The sequence below is a fragment of the Nesoenas mayeri genome (genome assembly GCF_963082525.1).
Source record: "Nesoenas mayeri genome assembly, chromosome: 5".
In the NCBI taxonomy this organism is placed as follows: domain Eukaryota; kingdom Metazoa; phylum Chordata; class Aves; order Columbiformes; family Columbidae; genus Nesoenas; species Nesoenas mayeri.
Window position 1 is genome coordinate 38880102 of NC_137548.1, and position 20796 is coordinate 38900897.

The following is a 20796-nucleotide window of genomic DNA, read 5'->3' on the forward strand; positions in this document are numbered from 1 at the left end:
TCCCCTGGGGTTTTGCCATAGGAAATGGAGACTTCTGTTGGAATCAGTTAATAAGCTTCTTCTGATACCTAGGAAAGGGTCCCATTTCCTTCTGAGTTATTTGCAAGCTTTTTAGAAAGAGAAATCAATAGTGTGTTGGGGTATGATCGATTAATGCTGTAAAGCTCCTGGGTTGTTAATGTCCTTGTCATCTCTCTCCTCAGATAACTTTTCTGAACATGCAGATAGAGAGACATTGTTTAAAGATGTCCAAAGTAGCAGAAAGGTGAGTGTCCCCATTTACATGATTTTGCATTCTTTCCTCATCTCCACTTGGGCATCTCCAGAATCATAGAGCGGGCAGGAACGCACAAAGGCTGGTACCCTTTCTGTGCATCAATCCTTTCCCCTCCTTGACCGGCCGTGCTGCCTGTCCACTGACCACTGACACTTCTGCACTCGTTCTTCTGCCACAGAGAAAAAGTAGGTGAAAAATGAAGGTGTACTGTAAAAGCAAAAGAAATATTATTCATAAAATAAAGAAACCTTGCAGTACTTCTGTTTCTCACCCTTTAACAACCCTAGGGTTTACTTAAAAGTCATTCCCTTTTCAGTTTGCAAATACCCTTTTTTCTTTTGTGGGTGAACTCTCGGAGCTCGTCTCTTGTTAGTCCGGCACAGCTCAGGGGCAGGAGCTGTGTTTGCGTCTTGTTGCACGTGGTGTTCATGTCTGTGTTCGTACTGGGGTTGTAAGGCCTGTTTCTGCTCTCACTCAAATATATGAAACCCTATGGGAAGTACTGGAGTTGTACCTGGACTACTCAAGGCAGCGATTTTAGAGATGGATTTCTCATAGAGGCAAATCAAGTCACAATTTGACTTGCAGAATGGTAGAGATCAGCATGTGCTTCAGTAACTTTGCTTTTAGAGCAAAAATGTATTGAACATGAGGGACATGATAAGGGCTCGTGCCTTGAGAAATAAAACAGATTACCCTATGAGAAATGTGCTTTGCAGTGCCTGCACCTGTAATTAGCATGTGTGTACTAAACTGGGCAAATTAAATAGTGAGAGCCCAAAAGTAAGTTCCTAATGTCTTACTAAGTCCATCAATTAAAATGAAAATTTATCCAATTAAAAAGAAAATATTCAGAGGCTCCCTAAAATCCTGCATACCCTATATATTAGCACATTCATATTTATGTTTTGAGCTTTCTGTTTCTTTTTTTATTAAGAGGATTCGTTTGTGCTTTACCAAAACCTGTCCTTTTGTACTGAATTTACTTACAATGCCCTTAATATACTGAGACAGTAATAATTTCCAGGCTGGCGATGTACAAGCAAGCAGGTCTGTTTTGCTTGAATTTTTCTAGGTAGGTATTTATTCAATAAGATAGATTTGGTAAAACTCATTCATTTGTGAACATCAAATTCTGTCCTCATAATACACCTGTTGTTCAACTTCATAAGGAGCTACTGACATACTAAATGTAACTTTGACAATGCCACAAACAACCCTGTTAGTTTTCAGTAAAACTAGACAGAAATTTTTCCCTGTTTATAAGGGCTTTCAGCTTTTTTTTTTTGAATTGGTCCCAAACCAGATAACAAAGTGTTACTATCAAAACCTGTACAAATTTATGACCAGGAGAAAAGTAAATAAAATGAGAACCGTCAAAAAGCTCTTTAAAGCTCTTTTCTCCTGTTTTTAAAGTTTCGTTTTGGAATTTTCACTTTGAAATCATAAAGAATGAAAATCATGGTTTGCGATACTTCATATCTTGTGAAGAAGTGTTTGGTTATGTGATGACTTTGGGTGGCAGCGTTGTCCCAGGGCTTGGTGGGGGGAGTGGTGGGAAGCGCAGTCTGGATGTGGAGCATCAGGGAGCAGGTGGGAGGGAACCAGAGGGGCTTGGCAGGGGTGGGGGCAGCTGAGGAGGAATGAATGTGGGTGACCTGAGTTGAACTATTGCCTGAAATAAAAACTTGTGCAGCCTGAAAACCCAATGCAAAACACGGAATGCACACACCAGGAACAAATCTGCTGCGTAAGGAAGTGCTGCTATTAGCAAGTCACTCTTCAGGCTGGGCCCTGCTTTCAGGACTAGTTTAAGTGACAACATGGCAGATGGGGATGGAGGAGATGCCTTCTTGGCACGCTCCTTTCGACAGCCAAGCCTGACAGTGGCACCACCTGCCATTTTTACAGTGCAGTGCAAAGGCGCTTCCAGACAGGATGAGAGAAGTCACGAAGAGGAAATAAGGCAGGGAGCAGTGAGGGAAACAAGCTGCTGTCTAATCTCTCATAGGAACAGAATATAAATTATTTGAATAGTGATAGACCAATCACATACATCTTCCATTAATGCATGCTATCCCATAGATAGCCCCTGTCATACAGAAGAGGAATGAAAAGGCTCTCAAAATATTATCCCCAACCACTATGAAATAAATGCCCACTATTAAAGACTCGCTTCCCCCTCTTCCTTGTTTCCCTTCCTGGTGCAGATCGGCACCAACTGTGGGAGCAGACAATCCCTCAACCAGTGCAGGCACCTTGGAAATAATTTACTTCTTGTTTCTTCCACGTCCTTTTTCCCCACTTGGGACTTGCACAATGAGAGTTGAGGACTATTGAGCAAAACTATCAATATATTTTACCTACTGTTTTTCCTAACTGTGTCATGCAGTGTTGGTGCAATCGCAATACAGAAATGACTGGGAAAAGCCAGAGCATCTTCCTGCCAGGACCGATCTCAGCTCCCTAGATGAAAATCTGTCAGAAATCTTTGTTATCCTCTCATCTCGTCCAGACACTGTGGAGGCTCAGCTGGGCCCCCTCCTTGCAAGATAGTCAGGCTTTTAAGGCAAACTCTGCATGGTGAACTCTTCCCACCATCTCTTATACCATCATTACAGTGCATCACCTGAAAGGCTAAAAGTCCAGGTTTGCATTTTGACAGAAATGTTTTCCCTTAAGAGAGAAATGCTTTCCCTTGTAGCCTCCTTTAGAAAATGAGACAATTATTGCACTGCTGTCGTTATACTGAATCAGCAAAATGTGCTTAGCAATTCCCCCTTGTTTCATTTAGTTTAGATCTTTCCCTAAAAAAAAGGCATCACCCCTGATGTCTTCTTATTATTTTATTAGGAGCAATCCAGGTTTCACAGCAGATATCGCCTGATTGATCCTTTTTATTGGTGGGGTTTTTTTAACCAACTCTCTCTCATTGGTGTCTCAGGGATTGCTGCTGGTCTCTGAAATTGGACGCTGCTCCCTCCTCCAACCCTTGACCCACAGCAGTCATGAAATGTAATTAATGAAATGAGATGAGACAGCCCTGAGTGCCCTGAGGGGCAGTGGGAACCTGCTGTGGTTACAAAAGTGTATGATTTTAATGCCTCGTGATAAGAGCTAGGACAAACAAAAAGAAATAATTACTGTAGAGCAGGTCAGGGAAACTTTCTGCCTTTTGTGACCCTTTGTTTTACAAGGTCTTTTCATTCTCCTGCCTTTTTGAGGTGTGGAAGACCAGAGGTAAAGTTTAGAATGGACAATCAGAGTGCAAGTAGATTAGTTTTTCAGTATTATGAGACTCAATTAACTTAGTTCATTACTTGGTAGACCTAGGCAAAAAATTAAGAAGTGCCTTAGAGTATTTCCAATATATAGTAGGACAAATTTCTTTTGATTTATTTTATATAAGCTGTCTTTCTTTTGTAAAAATGCTCCGGTAGCCCCAACCCCAGTGGGATTCTTGAATCACTTATGCAAGCAGACACAGTCCTTTTCCCAGGAAGCTCTTTGAATCTCATCCTAGTGAGGATTAGAGGCTATATGTCTTATCTGACTCATCATGAAGCAAACCAGTATAAATTCCAGGTGTTTTTCCAACACACATATAGCTTATAATTACTGTAAACTACTGTTGGAGTATTTTACAATAGTGCCATTAGACTAAATGGAATACCAGTGTAACAAAACAATGATCTGTAGCTTGGAGATTTGATGCTCAGAGCTGTGGTTCTCCAAAGATTTAAGTATATTCTTAGCTACAGCACATGACCCTGTTTAGTTGAGTTACTCATAATGCATAGAGTTAAGTGATGCAAAAGTCTGCAAAAACAAAGAGGACAAGGGGCAATGGCAGCATGCAACAAATGAAAAGGATGGTGCGCATTTCATAGTCATCCCATGGCTCTCTGTGGGAAGTTCCACCATAGCCGTGTAGTTGTTGCCCCATCGGCTTTATTTCTGGACATCTCAACAGAGACAAACTTGAGGAAAATACTGCAGTGAGCTGGTGGGTGTTTGCAGAGAAATCTTGGCATGCACCATCCCTGGGAAAAGGGACTCCTGTGGTTGCTGGGAAACTGACTGATCCCTACCAAAATAAAAAGGAGCACACAAAATACAGAAAAAAAAAAGAAAGGAAAAAAAAACCCCAAACCTGTACCTCTGACTTATGACTGATCATTCAGGCCCTGATTCTTTTTTTCTTTCTTCTTTTTTTTTTTCTCCTTTATATCTGTCAGTTTAATAGCCTACACAGAGCAGTATGTGGAATATGACCCCTTTATAACTCCTGCTGAGCCTTCCAATCCCTGGATCAGTGATGATGCAGCATTGTGGGACATTGAAATGAGGTAAGAATTGGTAGTTTTAAGTAATGTTGGAATCGTCTTGCCGTTCTGTTTGCGTGTTCTTCCCACTGCCCTGTTTGGATAGGAAGTTGTATGTCTGTACATAGCTAAAGTTTAAAGAGGAGCTTATGCTTTATCACTTCTGTGAATTATTCAGACCTTCCGCTTCCATACAACTTGGTGTGTGGTACTCTGTACGTCAGTTAATGGGTGTTCTCTTGCCTGTCAAGGACATGCACAGACTCAGGTCTAAGAGTCCACAGATTTAGGATACTGCAATGAAGTATTTGTTTCAGCACATCTCCTTTGACCCTTGAGAGCCTGCTCTCTGGTGCTCCCCAGCTGCAGGGCTCCAGCCTTGCCCCTGTCCCAGGATCCCAGGAAAGATGCCGCAGGCAGAACAGGATGGGCTATAGGGCAGTGGCCATTCCCACTGCACAGGGGTGGATTTGGCACAGCAGCCAGAGGAGTCTAGCTCACACGTAACGTGTGACACTTGCCAGGTCAGAATGATGATAGATTGACCAAGTGAGTTTGGGCCTCACCTGTTGGTGAACAGACTGACTTGTCTCTGTTATGGTGTCTGATAGAGGAAACGGAGAATGAATTATTGTAGGACCTTCAGTGCTTTGCACCTCAGAGATTTTCTCAAAAAAAAAAAAACAAGCACAGCACTGCAATTTAGATTGTCTTTTGCTCACGTGATGCTGGTGCAAGGGAAATCCAGCCAGCATCTACATCTCTTGCTATTGCAGGCTCTCCACAGCCCTTGTAGTGGGGCTGGAATTGCCCTGTGTGCCTCTGTGCCTAGCAGCTGTCGCAGCAGATTTAAATGAAATCACCATGCCACATATCACCTTCGCTACTCACATCCTGTGGCCAACTACTGCAAGGGCTCAGCAGCTTCTCCTGGTGTTGAGCCTCTGCTGTTGGGCACCAAATCTGAACTGGGAGTTCCCTTTAGCAAATTTTTGAAGAGAGAATGCCCAACCTCATCCTGTCTGTTCTTGAGTAATAATGTAAAGTTTAAGATGCTACCAGGGTAAAAAAGCCAACTCATAGTGAATCGGTGTTCAGGAAAAGGGCATGTTATCTCCCTGTTTGATAAACCGTGGGGTCTGGGATGTGAAAGATGTTTTCACCTGCTTCTCTGGTAGTCACAGAAACCCATTATTTCCCTAATCTCTACCTCTCTTCGCATAATTGCAATATTTTGGATTTCCTTTTTAGCCAGCTTCTGTCATTTTTTCAGTCCTCCCTAGCAGGGCTAGAACCAGATACAGCCGCAGAAAATACTTCTCTGGAGGGACCCCCAACCCACAAGGTGATCCAGGCATCCATTATTTCTGCATCTGTTGAGGTAGCTGCAAATCCCAGAAAAAAATGCCTATGTCCGTGAAGAATATGATTGACTTGATGTCATGGCCTTTGTAGGAATTTAAAATAGATGGTTGGCTTCTGCTGTGATTTCAGAGTCAAGGAGGGTGATTCTCCTGATGATGAAAAAGTTGTGTTGCTGGGAGATGGAAGAACAAACAGCTCTCTATTTCCATTTTATTCTCTATTGTAAGAGAACTCACTGCATCTGCATCTAGTTGCAACTTGCATTAATAATTAAATGATCCCCGAGAGCTGCAGTAGCCCTTGTGTTGCCTGCAAATCTGTTTCCTCAGTTAGGAGAGCAGAGCCCTTGCTCAGGAAAACAAAGAGCCTCTCACTTCTAATGGTGAGGCCACCTGCTGAGTATGGACAGCCCTGTGCCACTGCAGATCGTGTTTCATGGCACTTGGGAAGTGCCATGGAGAGCCTTCCATTTTAGCCAATGCTTTGGCATTTTTGTTCATGCTAGAATGTTGTGCAGCAGCAAGAAGAGCAGCTGCAGATCTCTCGGTTCAGCAGGAAATTTCCCGAGCCAAGCTCGTGCGTAGCTCTGACACACATGGCTCTTGTGTCCCCATGTATGCATAGCTCTGACACACATGGCTCACATGTCCCAATGTGTGCACAGCTCTGCACAAGTGTGGCTCTCGTGTCCCCGCGCCCAGGCTGGCTTACATGTAGGATGATGTCTGCACCCGTGTCCACAGCACTGCTGGCTCTTGAGTGAGCACAGGAGGAGCCATCCTGAGTGCTCCCCGCTTCGAGGGAGGATATGCCCATCGATTTTGTTTAGTCTTTACACCAAGAGGAAATCAAAGCAGGCATTTTATTTACCCCTTTGGCTTATTTGTCTTCAGCACAGATCGCCACTGTCCCCTAAGGCTCTAGGATTAGGGATCACGGTGGACATGACGAGACGTAGTTTAATAGATATGTACTGTTAACAATGGCTCTACTGTCACAAATGTGAGCAGCTGAGCTGTATTTTAATGATTGTCTCGTAGTATGACGCCATCACACCAGAAGCTTTCAAACATTTGTGAGCCCAGATTACGCTCTGATGCGGACTGTCTTGTAGGATCCTCGTTGTGATTCCCAAGCACTGCCTCTCCCCATAGGCATCTCTGCAACGTCTGGCAATTCAAACAACAGCGTATGGAAGTGCAGTTGTATTAAGAAACAATTTAGCAGAAAAGTTGTTAGTGATTTTGGGTGCCTCTGCATCTCAGTGTCCCAGCTGAGACACAAAATAAGAGTCTGATTAACATGGAGGGGAAGAGGAGACGCTTTTTAGTCTTCCAAGACTTAGGCATTGGAAAATCAGAGGCATTGAACAATAAAAGGCCACGAACCAGTAATCATTTTTAGAAATCTTGTCTGCACTGCTTCATAGTGAAACTGCTTTTTTAATGCAAATGTGAAAATCTGAAGCCAATTCCAAGTGACCAGCCAGCACGGTGTGGGACACAAAGAGATGCTCTGGAGCTCACCAGTGGCCCAGGGAACACTGTTGGCGAATTTCTGCCTTGACATACAAGCAATTCCCAAGGTACATTTGAGGAGACATATAAGAAGTGCATAATGAATAATCATTCAAGTATGGTTTGTTGTTCTTTACATGAAACCACCAGAAATAACTCTGAAAATCATATCGTTCACTGTCTCTCTTATTTCCCTGTGTATGTAGCATCCAGGTAGTATGCTGGCTTTAAAGATGACCCTGGTCTTTGTAGCTTATTTTTGTATGCTATTTGCTAACTTGTATTTTTGCAAAATCTCGAGGAAAAAAACACCATCTCCTCATCTGATAATCTTCCTCCCTTTGCTGCTTAGCAGAAACAGTGGCAGCTGCTCAGACAGCAGGCAGAAATGCACATTCCATCTGTTTGTTTCCCTTTCTGTCTCCAAACAGCAAAGAACCTAGTCAGCAGCGTGTGAAAAGATGGGGTTTCTCCATGGATGAGGTGCTGAAGGACCCAGTAGGACGAGACCAGTTCCTTCGTTTCCTGGAGTCAGAATTCAGCTCAGAAAACCTCAGGTGATTCTTTTTTTTTACTTGAACTAAATGAGTGGGGCTAATCCCGTTCTCTTGCACAGGTGAAATGCAGTGGTTGGTCTGCCTTGAACTGCTAAAAACATCCATTTGAATAAAGTTGAGAATGGCAGAATTTGGCTCATAGCACTGCTATGAATATTGGTACTAGAACTATGTAAGTAATCTCAGAACAGTGTTTAGCAAAACCAGTCTTGTCAGGTATCATATGCAAGGGTTTGCCAAGTTGTAATAATGTGATGAGACACAGTGTATGGCTATTAAGCCCCCTAACAATATATAGGATTTACATGTGTATTTGTGGCAGAGGTCATGTGAGGGGAACAGTACGGTGATCACATGTCTAAAAACTGTTGCAGTACTGGCACTCACCAAATTGGGTTTGCAACAACTGCTTTTAATTGTGATACCTCCTAACTATTTGAGAGCTTGGCTCTTAACTTAATAGCACTATCTCTGTGTAGGGATTCTGAGTACCTGGATTTTTATGTTGTGGAGAAGACAAAACTTCTATTGTGAAGCATTATGTAGACACACACCTGATCCTACATCAGACTGAGAGTCTATTGTGCACAATTCTGTTATTTCAACTACAGCAGGAATAGGCAGCAGTAATAAGTTGCCATTTTTTGGTGAACCAAAACTAGATGAAGACAAAATCTTTCCTAGAAGATCCAGCCCTTCTGGCCTTCTCTGTAACACTGTTCTAAACCTAATCTCTAGGCCTAGCACATTGCTCCAAGGTCCGGTCCCATTGCAGAATCGATGACAAGACATTGGAAGTGCCAACAGCATGCTTCGTTCTGGGGTAGCAGTCCTTCAAAGAGTATGTGTGTCTCTTCAGCTCTTCCAGCTGCAAAACTAAGTGCTAAAGTTAACACCCTATGATTCGTTAGTCATCCCTACATACCCCAGAACTAATGTATTAAGCCATTTTCCCTTATTGATACCAAGTATCTTCTCACACTGACAGAAAAAGAGAGGTCTGGATAGATAGCCCCCACAGACCCTAAACTAAACCCACAGCCCCACCTACATAGCAAGAGTCTGAGTCCTCTCCTTGTCCTAGGATTAATCATGATATAGCCACAGGTTTTATCATCCTTGTCTTTAATCTTAACTCTAAGTCTAACCCTAACCCTGAAGTTCATTTCAGGGAAAGCAGCTCTCCTGCTGTGAACAGGGTGAGGTCCTTGGAAGAGCTAGTGTGGTGTTGTATCCTGCAGATGCAGCCAAACCAGAACAGGTCCTGTAACCGCAGAAGCAAATATACTACAGTGAGCGCTGATAAATTGGGGTTCCCAGGATTACACTTGAAACAGGGTTGGGACGAACACTGGAATTAGCATTCAGGTTTGCAGACATTTAAATGCTATCTTCATTGCTTAGTGCTGCAAAGTCCAAAGGAAACAGGAAAGGGCTCGTGCCAGCTGGAGAGGCAGCCTGAACAGGTAGAGCTTGATATTCAGTGGTTGAGGCTGTGGTTCAGACTCTCACCTGCACGTGACAAACAGCCAGATTTACTGCCACATTCACCCATTTGTGCAGAGGCAGAAAGGTGGTGGTTGGCAGCAGGGCAGGCTGCAATGGCCAGCCTGGGCTGAAGGCGAGGGTTTGAGTTGGTGTCGGGGTGCCAGTCTGTGCTCTTGTACTCTTGTGTGTGAGATCCTTAACCTTGCCCCTTAACTGAGGTACGGCAGGTCAGAGGTGCTCCACGAATATCTGCAACTGCTCCTTCCCCTTGTTAGTCCTGGAGACACAGAAGAATCTATCGGTAATGTAATTTGACTGCCCTAGGTATGACGGTAACCAGTAAAATCCACTTTTTTTAAGAAGTCTGAATTACACTGCAGAGGCTTCGTTGTCATGCTCCGGTGCTGTCTCAGCACATGGATGGGCACAGGGACCAGTTCACCTGCTTGCTTTTGGGAGCAGCCCTATTCCAATAGGCCTGGTGATTGTTGACAGAATCAGCCAGAGAGCTCACAGTGTCACTGGCAGATCCCTGCCTGCTGCTGGGATGAGGAAATCTGCTGTCAGCTGCACATGCAGTCTGTCAGGTTTTGTGCCTTTGCTGGCAGTGAGCAGGTTTGATGATGTTCTTGGCTTATGCCAGCAAAGAACCTGATTGCACAACCTTTAAGTTTGTTTTGTTAATTTTTTTTACTTAGAAAATCAAATACACTAGTAAAGCAGGTGGAGAACTGCCATGTTAGTGCAGTCCGCTAGCCGGTGAGATCTGAAAGGGAAATTCCCCAGAAAGTGACTTTAAACGACATTGGAACTGACCATTGTATTTGTCAGATTTGCTTGGGGAGAAATACAGAAAGCATGCCAGCAGCAAAACAGTGAAAAATCAATGCACTTTTATGTTTGTTATTTTTAAAAACCTGAAAGTTAACTTGTAAGATAAACAAGAGAGTGTTACTAAATCGCATAAATGAGCTTGAAATTTTATTTCTGAACAGGTATTGAGCTTGTATATGCTTACTGCACTTATGTACACTAAGTACAGCAATTAAATTGTAGTGATGAAGTGCAAAATTAATATGCTGTATTGAAGTACTCCTCAAATGGGTTTTCTGAAATATGTCTGGGGTTGTGCTAATGAAATCCAGCAGATTTTATGACTAGCAAGTGTCCCCCACGTTCATGCTACTCAAAAAAAATGGAGAAAGTTTAATTACATGAAGGCAAGCATGTACCTGCCTCGGTCAGTCAGAGCGGCTCCTCCTGCTGATGTGCGTTCTCTTTGGTTTTGAGATGGCTTGTGGTGAAGGGAGGCTGCAAGTCAGTGGGCTGGGATGGAGAGGTTAAATCCCACATCCTTTTTAGAAGATACTGGTTTCATTATCAGTTAATATGGGAACATTGCTATCATTCCTATGGTATCATTATAATGGTGTTGGCTTATGCGGTAACATTATTAACTAATACTGGATCAATATTAGCAAGCTTGCTTAAAGCTTTAAATAACAACAGGATGTAAAGGCAGAAATATTAATGAAGAAAACCAGAATAGGATGGATTGTTGGCAATGGCGCTAGACAGCAGAAGTGGCTCTCTGGGATTCAGGTGGGGCAGAGCAAGCTCCTGAATTCTCATTAGGAATGTGTGGCAGAAAGGAAAGTAACTACTGGGTGCTTAAACATGCAAGCAAAATTTAAATTACACCCAGCTGCAAGGCTGGAATCTGCCTCACCTAAGGTGGCACGTTGGTAGCACATGCTTTCTTCTGTATCATCCAGGCTCCCTTTAGAGTGAGAGAATAGAAGCTGAAGAGGACTCAGTGAACCACCCAGTAAGGATTTGTTTCAGCTTTAAGTGGAAACAGAACTAAAAGCACCTAAATTACACTGCAAAGTGCCTGTCTCTCTCTGCCCTCTATAAGCCTGGAGAGACTGATTCAAATGACAGTGTCTGCACAGTAGACATCTACAGTTAAGTGAGATGCATCCCACCCAAACCTTGAGAATCTGTAGGGAACTTTATGAGGGCACAACATCTAGCACCTTGCTAGAAAAATGACATTTGCAGTTATCTTTCAAGAACTCTCCTCCCAGTAACTATCCAGAGATCTGGGAACTGTTGCAGTGGGGATGTATTCTCTTCTGGGAATGTCAGTAGGATCTTCATTAACACTGGCAGGCGTCCTGCAGGCCCTGTGTTGTCCTCAAGGCAGATATGAGAAAGGGACTGCTGGAAAACCTAGGAATTCCTGGTAGTGCTAGATAAGATTTCATGAAGTGTGCACTTGAGGATACCTTGAAATGAATGTAATTCAGTGGTATAGCAAGGGGACCAAATTCTGCTCTTATACCCAATGGTGCAGGTCCCAAATCACAGGGCTGATTGTGGTTGGGTATTTCCGTATCTTCCTAGCTGAGAAAAATTGGTCCCGGTGGGGTCTCGAGTGAGGCACTGCCAGAGATAACAGCAGACTAGACTCAGTGACCTCTTGGGTCTTCTTCCAGCTGTGTTTCTGTGTTCTAATAAACTTGCAGGATCATGTCCACCAGTCTCCTGGGCTCGTCTGAGCCCTGTATCTTATTTATTTACTGACTGTCCATTATTTATGTGAAAGCAGGAAAGCCAGTCGGGTATTTTTCTGTCTGTTTCTTTGTTAACTCTTTTTCTTGCTCTATTTTTCCTCTATGTTGCTATCTTTCATCTACAATTTGTTTTGACTGTTGATTTTTCAAGTACCCAAAATACAAGAGACAAAATGCCACGCTTCAATTAAAAAAAAAAAAAAAGGGCCAACAGAGAGTTGTTATACATTTTTTATGACTTGGAAATCTCCTGAGACATCTCGAGATTGCTGAGATGTTCATCTAACCGGTGGATTGATATTTTTTTTTTCCCCAACTTCAAAGAGTGTCAACTGGAAAGAGAAACAACCGGAATTTTACCCAAAGGGAGACTGCACACTTGTTTATAGACCTAAATAGGGAACACATGATGCTTTGTAGGAATGCACTGTGCAGCTTGCAGTGCATGCATGCAGGCGTTCTGTGTGGTATTGTGAACATATGCTGAAAATCGAGTTATCTAAAGAAGGATTTTGCCTGCATAAAGTGTTTAGATCCTACATGATCCCAATGGCTGAAACTTGTTGACTTTTTTATTTTTGTTTTCACCAGGAAGTGAAAAGTTCAGGCGTCGAGGAGAGCGGATGTATTAGATATATTAAGTAAAACCCACCGAAGCGCCTTGATTTTAACGAACAAGCTTTTAGACGGCAAGTCCCGCACCCGGCGCACTGCCTGGGGGTCCCCCCGGGGCCGGCCCCCTCCTGGCCAGCAGGGGGCACCGCAGCCCCGCGCCTCGCCTGGCCCGGCGCGGTGGCGGCGGCGGCGGCGGCGTCTCGTCCGTGCCCGCTGCCGCCCCAGCGAACCGGCAGCCTGCGCCCTGCCCGCCGCTGCCGGCCCGGAGCGCACCGGGTGCTGCCGAGCTGCAGAGAGGCGTTTTCTGCGCCAAAAAACCCCTGCAGGGCAGCAGAAAAGGGGGGCTCGCAGTTTGAATGTGGGGAGCGCGGCTTGGGAGAGGAGGAAGGCCGGGGAGGAGGCGGGCAGCTGGGCAGCGGGAAGCTTGTCCCCGCTTGCCCCGGCACTGAGGTGTCCTGGGGAATGCTGCGCTAGCGAGGGAACAGCGCTCTGCCATCCTCTTCGCCTCACACATTGCTGCTGGCCGCAGCCACACCAAGCTCACCGTACCGAGGATCTGCCTTTTAAGAGGCCCAAAACTGTAAACATTTCTCCTGTCTGAACTGCAGGTTCATTTATACCTATTACCTTCACTAATTTCCCCTCCAAACGATGAGGTTAAAATGATATTTTTTCCTCTTTGTGAAAGGAAGCGAGAACAAGATTGTGAATGGGGAGAGATGTGAGACGGGAGGCACTTACCTGGAGCTGCTCAGGCAAGAAGAGAGGAGTGTGCTCCTATTTCAAACTCAGATGGTCACTCAGTGATTTCACTGTAAAGCCAGGGGTATCATGTCCTCTCCCAAGACGGGCATACAACACTGTCCTTATGTTGCCAGTCTCTTCTCAGTCTCTGCACTCATGCCTATTTTGCCTCTTGATCAGGTTTTAAAATTCATTTTTGTTTTGCAACACACCTCTAAGCAACCCCCTGTACTTCCCTGGCAGTCTTTCCACCGAGAGAGGCATCTGCAAACAGCAGCCCACAGTGACTGACCACCCCACAGTGACCAAGCACCTCCAGGGTGCCCTGCGGGGAGGCAGAGCAGGCACACTGAGGCCCAGGAGCTTTGTGCCTTGAGGGGACTGTGTAGGATAAAGCACCTTTATGGGATATCTCCTGCAAGTGACAGCAGCTTAATTACATGCTGAATGAGGCTGGAATGGTTTATGCCTCTGACAGCAGTTTAGGACACCATATTATCAGCTTTCTCCAGATCGTACATGCTGTTTTAAAAAGGGCAAAGAACCTGTGATCGATGCTGCTGTTCCCTTGGCGCAGACAGTCCCTGTGCCAGTCCTGCTCTGTGGAGGGGACACATGAGGACATCTCCCTCCTCCCCTGCCCTGTGCAAGAGGTGTCTACTGGAGATCTGCCTCTCAGAGGGAGGAAGGATGCAAAGTGGGATCTTCTCCTGGCTCCTTGTGAGTGTGGGGCTGGGCATGCACTTCAGAAATTGTTGGACTGACTCAGGGAGCGCATTTGCACTCTATAGTTAAGCAAAAATTCCAGCACAACCAGCGTGTGCCTGCTCTTACCCTGGGCAGAAATACCTGTGTCTCTCTTGTAAATGATGTATATATTGCATAGGAAGCCCTGCTTGTGCATTGGCTTCAGGATGATTCCTTGTGGCAGAGAATTTGCCTTGGAGTTGAGTCTGTGGGGCCAGATGCCCCTCTTTGATGTTCCTCCATTTTCTGATATCAGCTATAGTGAATAGCTTTGAAATTTTTACCAAGACAAAACTCCCCTTTGCCTTGAAGAGGACATCCAGCCTTGGGCATGAATTCACAATTGCTTGCAGAAAAAAGAGCTTGTTCTTGTTAGTGTCAGGTTGGTCTGGTTGGTTGGTTTTCAGATTGAGCCAAATGGTTATTAAAATGGATGGTGCTCCTGTTCAGGCAAGCTGTCACTTCACTGTGCGCCCGGTTCTCTCACGAGCGTACTTTCCCAGCCCGCCTCCCCGGCTCCAAGGGCAGAAGATAAGCCAGCAGAAAATGTTCTCTCTAGCCATGTGTTTGTTTGAAGTGTCCCAGCTACTCTGGAATGATTAGCATCTTTTCTCTTTATGCATTTTCTGCATTCTCATGTTCCCATCCCATCTGAAATTGAATGATAAAATAATTTTGCAGCAAGGAAAGCCACATATGGCATCAGATTGTTGCACTGTGAGTACCACCCTTTACTCTCTGCATGCATGTGATAAGTGGGAGTGTCACTTATGGCTCACATAACAAGGCAGAACATCAGGCACACTTAACATCTTGAAGATGGAAAAGGGCCAAGCATGCACACCCCTTTGCCAACCCCAAATACTGTATTTTGGTCTAGAAAACAGAATGCCACTGTGTGAGGGCCACCAGTAGGGGAGTCTGCAAGTACCGGTGTAGTGTCTGAGTGTACCCCACTCTGATTTACTGACAGCCTGCCAGGGAGCAGGGAAAAACATATGAAGGAATACGATCATGTGGATTGTGCGAGTCAGGGCTACGGCATTAGTGTCTGTGCATGCAGCAGCCCTGCAGATGCCGGAGCAGCGCTGCAAGGGGCAGGCAGTCACTGCCTGTTACTGGTGGGGTCGGGCAGTGCATCCTGCCTACGTGGTGGTCCCAGCCCTCATCCCAGTGGTGAAGCCTCCTGCTATCTCTCATGGGCTTCATGGGTGGATTAAGCATGTTATTTGGGTGAGGGCCAGTGGCAACAAGGGAGAACACAAGATGGGGCTGATGTGGCAGCAGGGAAACAAGAGATAAAACCTGTACCTGCAAACACAGCCTGATTGCTGGAGTCATGGGTGCAAGGATCATCCTCAGCCCACACGCCTGCCTGGCTGGGCAGGAGCAGGGAACAGGCAAGGAGGATTTAGGCTGGCCTTGCACACAGTGTGAATGTCTTTTTTTCCCAATTGGCCATTTCCCTCTATTGCAGGCAGAGCACCAGGCTAAACGAGTTAGTGGACTCATTCGATTATGATAACCCCAGTATTCCTGGGGTGATTAGGTACTTCCTGGAGTGAGTAAGGAAGCGACGGTCAAAAACAGCACAGGAGTCGCCAGGCTGCTGGCTCCTCCACCCACCAATGGGATTTTAGTTTGGGAGAGTCTGTATTTTCTGCCTTCCACCATGGGGAAACATTTGCCTTAGTGGCACAAGGCTGGTGCCACTGAATCATTTGTGGTGGGAAATCAGGCTTTCTGTGAAATTTCAGCTGGTTTATTTAGTGGTCTCCCATGATGACAAAGGTGGGACACAGAATTTTCTAAGTTGTGTAGCTCTTTCAGGTGCCCTGAACAAGCAGTGACCCGGACAAACCCTGTCCTCACTGCATGGTCTGCTGAGCAGAGATGAGTGTGTGAGAGTGGTCGTCATCTTCCCTGGGGCCTTGGGCTCCTCTGCCATAGGGTCAGAAAGAGCTGGTTATTGCAGGTGGCTGGAAATGTCCCTTCTGTACCTGTTTATCCTGAAGCCTTTGGCACTCCCTGCAGAGCACTGCTGTACCCATTCAGGTGGGCTGCAGGACCTGGGTACCCAGGGCAGAGACCTTGGGGGATATCTTCTTGCTAGAAGGTGGAACTGACCAAAAGATGACCAAAACAAAAGGCTACCAGGGGCCATGCATCGTTTGAGTTAATAACCTGAAAGAGCATATTTCTGTCAACAATAAATAAAATCATAAACACCAAAAAAATACCTCTTTTATTTTTTTTCAGAGTAAAAGACAATGCATGTCACTCTTGCAAAAATATTCCATTTCCTTTGATCTCACAGATCCAATTGTGGATTATGCCCTTAGCCATCAAAGAGGTTATCTTCTCAATGTTTGTGCACTTATTTTAGTCCATAATGTGGTCCAGTCAAGAACATATCCCTGTAAAACTGGACTATGGCCATGACAAGACTAATCTCTTCCCATGGCATCCATCTGAATGCTTGTCAGTTTACTAGTGGGGAAAAAAAAAAAAATCTAATTGCCATTGCTACAACTTCACCCTGGAAATGATAGGAGTGTTTTGTTCTGCATTGTTTTGCATCCCCTCAGGATGACCACATTGGAGCAGGGCTGTGAGGGGCAGAGCCTGTGCCCTTCCTCCGGCTACACAGCTCTGGGGGTTCCTGTTTGCCTGCCTGGTGTCACGCTATGCAGGGGTGGTTTGAATAAGAACTTTTTAAAGTCGCTGTTCTGATCTTAGCCACAGTGTAAGGGTTTGGTGTAAAGTGTATCACACCTTCCCCTGAAATCATGCTAAATGGAGAGTCTTCTGTGAATTCAGCTAGTTTCGGGGTTAGGCTCTACGTCTGTGCTTTGTGACTCTTCCCAGGCTTACCCACAAAGTCTTATCTAGATTTCTCTCTTTTTCTCTTTTATCCCCAACCAACAGGTTTTGGCTGGCTGTCCAAGATCTCAAGAAACAACCTCTACAGGATGTAACCACCAGAGTGGAGGAAATCTGGCAAGAGTTTCTAGCTCCTGGGGCCCAAAGTGCTATCAACCTGGATTCCCACAGCTACGAGAAAACAAGCCAAAATGTCAAAGACCCAGGGAGATACACATATGAAGATGCACAGGTTTGTTTTTGATTTTGTGGAACTACTGCTAATAAAACTCTCAGTTTTACTGTGATATTCCACTATCACATTGTCACTGCTCACTTGTTAGAAAAAGGAGAGGCACAGTGGGAAGTGACTTTGAGGATATCTCTTCAAGCTGGGTAAATGATATTTTCTTTGAATCTGTCAGTTATAACAGGCTAATGCTCCTCTGGGAACAAATGTTCTAAAATTTACAAGTCTGCAAGGCGCAGTGAGCTGGAGCCATGTCTCAGAGAAAGAAAAGATGAAAGAGTGCTATAAAGTTCAGTTTGGTTCTCTGTACTCCCTGTCACCAAAGTCTGTCATATTTACAGAATGCCTGATATCATATCAAAATACTGGTTAATACACTTTTTTAATCATTTATTTATTTATAGCTAATTATATCCACCCCTGCCAAACCTCAAATGCAGCAGCTCCCTCCAACACAGCTAGAAACTTGTCCACCAGACAATACCTTAGAATAATGATAGGACAGCAGGCAATGCAGTGGGCTTAATCCTTCCCTCCTAAGGGCCACCAATTTATCAGGGAAATTTTACAGATAAAGTGTACACAGAAAATGCCTTCAGGAAAACAGATAATTTGAGAAAAACTGCTACAAGGAAGGATAAAGCTGCATGACCTTCTGAAAAAAAAATGAAAATGTCATTTTATAAAGACTAAAAAAGAAAAAGAAAAAAATGGATCATTTGGCAAATATTACCAGGGACACAATTAAAATACATTATCCTCGTAATCAATTTTATCAAAAGCATGTAGCAAAACCAACTTGTTCTTTATATTGGCATTCAAAGGCAGTTCTTCAAAATACTCTACTAACAAAATATTTCCATCTCAGGGGAGATGTTGTGGACCACTTATACAAGGTTAGGCAATGAATTTTTCAAACCAGCATCAAAAACTCTATTTTCCTGAATGCAGTCTTGCTCCTTGGGGCCAGCATAGACAGAATGTACGCAAAGTTTCAGGGTAATCCCTTGTGAATATCAGGCAACTTAAACGTTCTTTTTAGAGCTGAGAAAAACAGGAATATGAAGACATCCTGGCTAAGTCATATTTTTTGCTTTGCAGTTATAGTGAACAAGTTCTTCTGCAAATTTGCATTACCTGAAAAAGATGATGATGGCAAATGCAGGCTAAAGCAGATAGGTGAATAATGAGGGAATTGATAAATAGAAGTACTGAGAAAAAGATGGATGTTTAGACAATGAGTGTTTAATCAGAAGAAGACACAGGATTTCGGCTTGAACTGATCAGTTCGCAATGTAATTGTCATTCAAGGGGGTGCTGATGAAATCAAGCTGGAGCTCTTGGAGTAAGACTGCAATTTTAGCTCCTCAGGTTAATTTTATTCAGGGGATTTTTATGCTGAAGGATGTCCTCAACTAATCTCTTTTGGTTCACAGAAACAGGAGGTGAAGGTAGACCTTGAGGCCCAGCTGTGGTCCTCTTGGAGACTAGGTCTGCGCCAGAGGAGGACAGAGCAATGTGGAAGGTGTACCGAGCTACCTTCATGTGCAGTGGAATTCTAGTAGCTCTCCAAAGCCCAAACAAGCTGTTTCTGACTGCTTGAACAGATAGCTAAGAAGGCTGTCTAACAGAAGCAGGAGGAAACAGAACGGTACTGATGGGCATAGTGCCCTGGTGTGCGTGGTGCAGTGGTGGCTTTCACTGACTCCTCCTGCAGAGGGGACATTTTATTTGCATATTCACTTCACAGGAACGCATGTAGGTCCCCCCCAACATGCTCTGAATCTCCCAGGTACTGTCCTGGTGTCTCCCCCAGGTCAGCCTTGCCTCCTTGGGGGCTCTGCTGTCCATGTATCTGTGGCAGGTTATAGCCTGGCTGCCTTATCTCAGTACACTGGCACCAGGAGCCTGTGAGAGTTCTCACACATCCCACATTCCTAAGGGACTCAACTCAACACAATCAGTCAAAACAGCCCACTGTGGGAGGGAAAATACAAGTGTTGTCCTGTCCTGGGTAGCTTTAGCACAAAGAGGAAAACAACTGAGATGTCCTTGTGAATAAAAAACAAGAAAAAATGTAGTTTACTGAACAGCACATTCTTTGAATGCCCGTGGCTCTGAGACACCAAGACTAAAAGGAAAGAAAAGGGTTGGCTGAACTGATAAAATTAAATTGCTGCTCCGGCAGTGGAAAAATAGGAGAAGGTGATGCGACACTCCAGTACTTCAGCTGACCTGGGAGACCTGCAAAATGCTAATTCTGTATAAAAAGTGTTGGAAATGAACACATTGTGGTACTTGGGAAGGGGAAGGCATAGCAGCACACAGTGTACTTCAGGCTAGTGAGTGCCTTGTGACTGTAAGTTCAAAGCAAAGCATCATCTGTTATCAGGTGCTTTAACAGTCTCCATGGATGTGCTGCTTTGCACAGCCTTAGCTCCTGGCCCCAGAGAGCTCTCCCAGATGCTGCACAACCACTGGTAAGACAACTGGCCTAGAAGAAAACAGGGAGGAAAAGGGGTTTCTGACAAACATGCCTCTCACTTAAGACCTTTTCATCCCAAGGCCACTCGTGATCCGAAGGCAAATGTTCCTCTGTTTAAGAAAAGGGACACTGAAAATCTCAGTTCCAGACGTCCTCAAGGGGCTCCTAATCCAAACCTGAAACTGGTGGGCATTTAGTGTTTTGAACAGAGTTCTCTCTAAGATGGGTTCCAGTATTGCAGAAGTGTTTTGCCACCTCCCTATCTCAGCTTGAGATATTTGCCTTGTTGTGAGTCCCTTGCTGCTGCTATGCTTTGCAGTCCCATGATGCTCCACTTGCACAGAGCCGCCTTCTCTTGCTGCAACTCCCGCCTGTGCCCTCACCCTCCCGTGCCCCGTTCAGGCTGTGCCAGCTCACCCCTACCCTGAGCAGAGCATGCTGTGCCGGCTGAGCCTGCACCAACCTCCCCATCCCGTGTGCTGGCATCCTCCCATCCCTGAGCAGCACAGCCCCTGCTCCTGGCTCTGTCCTGACCGTCAGCTTTGCCAGCTATCTTGATCTGCAGCACCTTTTGTCATTTTAGTGCTGGGCCCCTCCAGAGGCGAGCTTGCCAATTTAGCTGATTATTTTCTGCTCTTAAACAACTGTCCACTGAGCAAAATATTATGATTATCAAACCATTTTCACTGGGGAGTAAAGCAGCTTTTAATACAAGGGGCACTGCTGGGAAAGGTCAGTTCAATTAAACAGTGAACTACTGAGCAGGATGTAAGCTCCCACAGGAGTTATCAGCATCATTGGACAACCAATGTGGGGCCCTGCAATATGAAGCAGGCACAGCCAGCTCTGGAAAGCAAATAAGTTTGGGTCCATCTAAGTGGCCTCTTTTGGCTAATGAAGCTGCTGACAACCAAAGTAATTCATCTTTAACATGGGAACCCAGGGCTGTGAGTGTGACAATTATGACTTATCTGTACAACGCATT

At 44.9% G+C, this 20796-nt stretch overlaps 1 protein-coding gene across 5 annotated transcripts in view; it reads left to right on the forward strand.

Annotated features, from left to right (window-relative positions):
• The window catches only part of RGS6 (regulator of G protein signaling 6), a gene marked incomplete at both ends in the record, with an annotated part of 262525 nt that overhangs the window by 209008 nt on the left and 32721 nt on the right, over positions 1-20796 (forward strand). For 2 of the 5 annotated variants that reach the window (XM_080345101.1, XM_080345102.1), the window contains 4 exons: positions 204-265; positions 4516-4626; positions 7916-8041; positions 17143-17329. In XM_080345101.1, the coding sequence (XP_080201227.1) occupies positions 204-265; positions 4516-4626; positions 7916-8041; positions 17143-17329 (486 nt within the window). The remainder of the gene's footprint in view (positions 1-203; positions 266-4515; positions 4627-7915; positions 8042-17142; positions 17330-20796) is intronic. The other 3 variants (XM_080345103.1, XM_080345104.1, XM_080345105.1) reach the window with 2 other exon arrangements.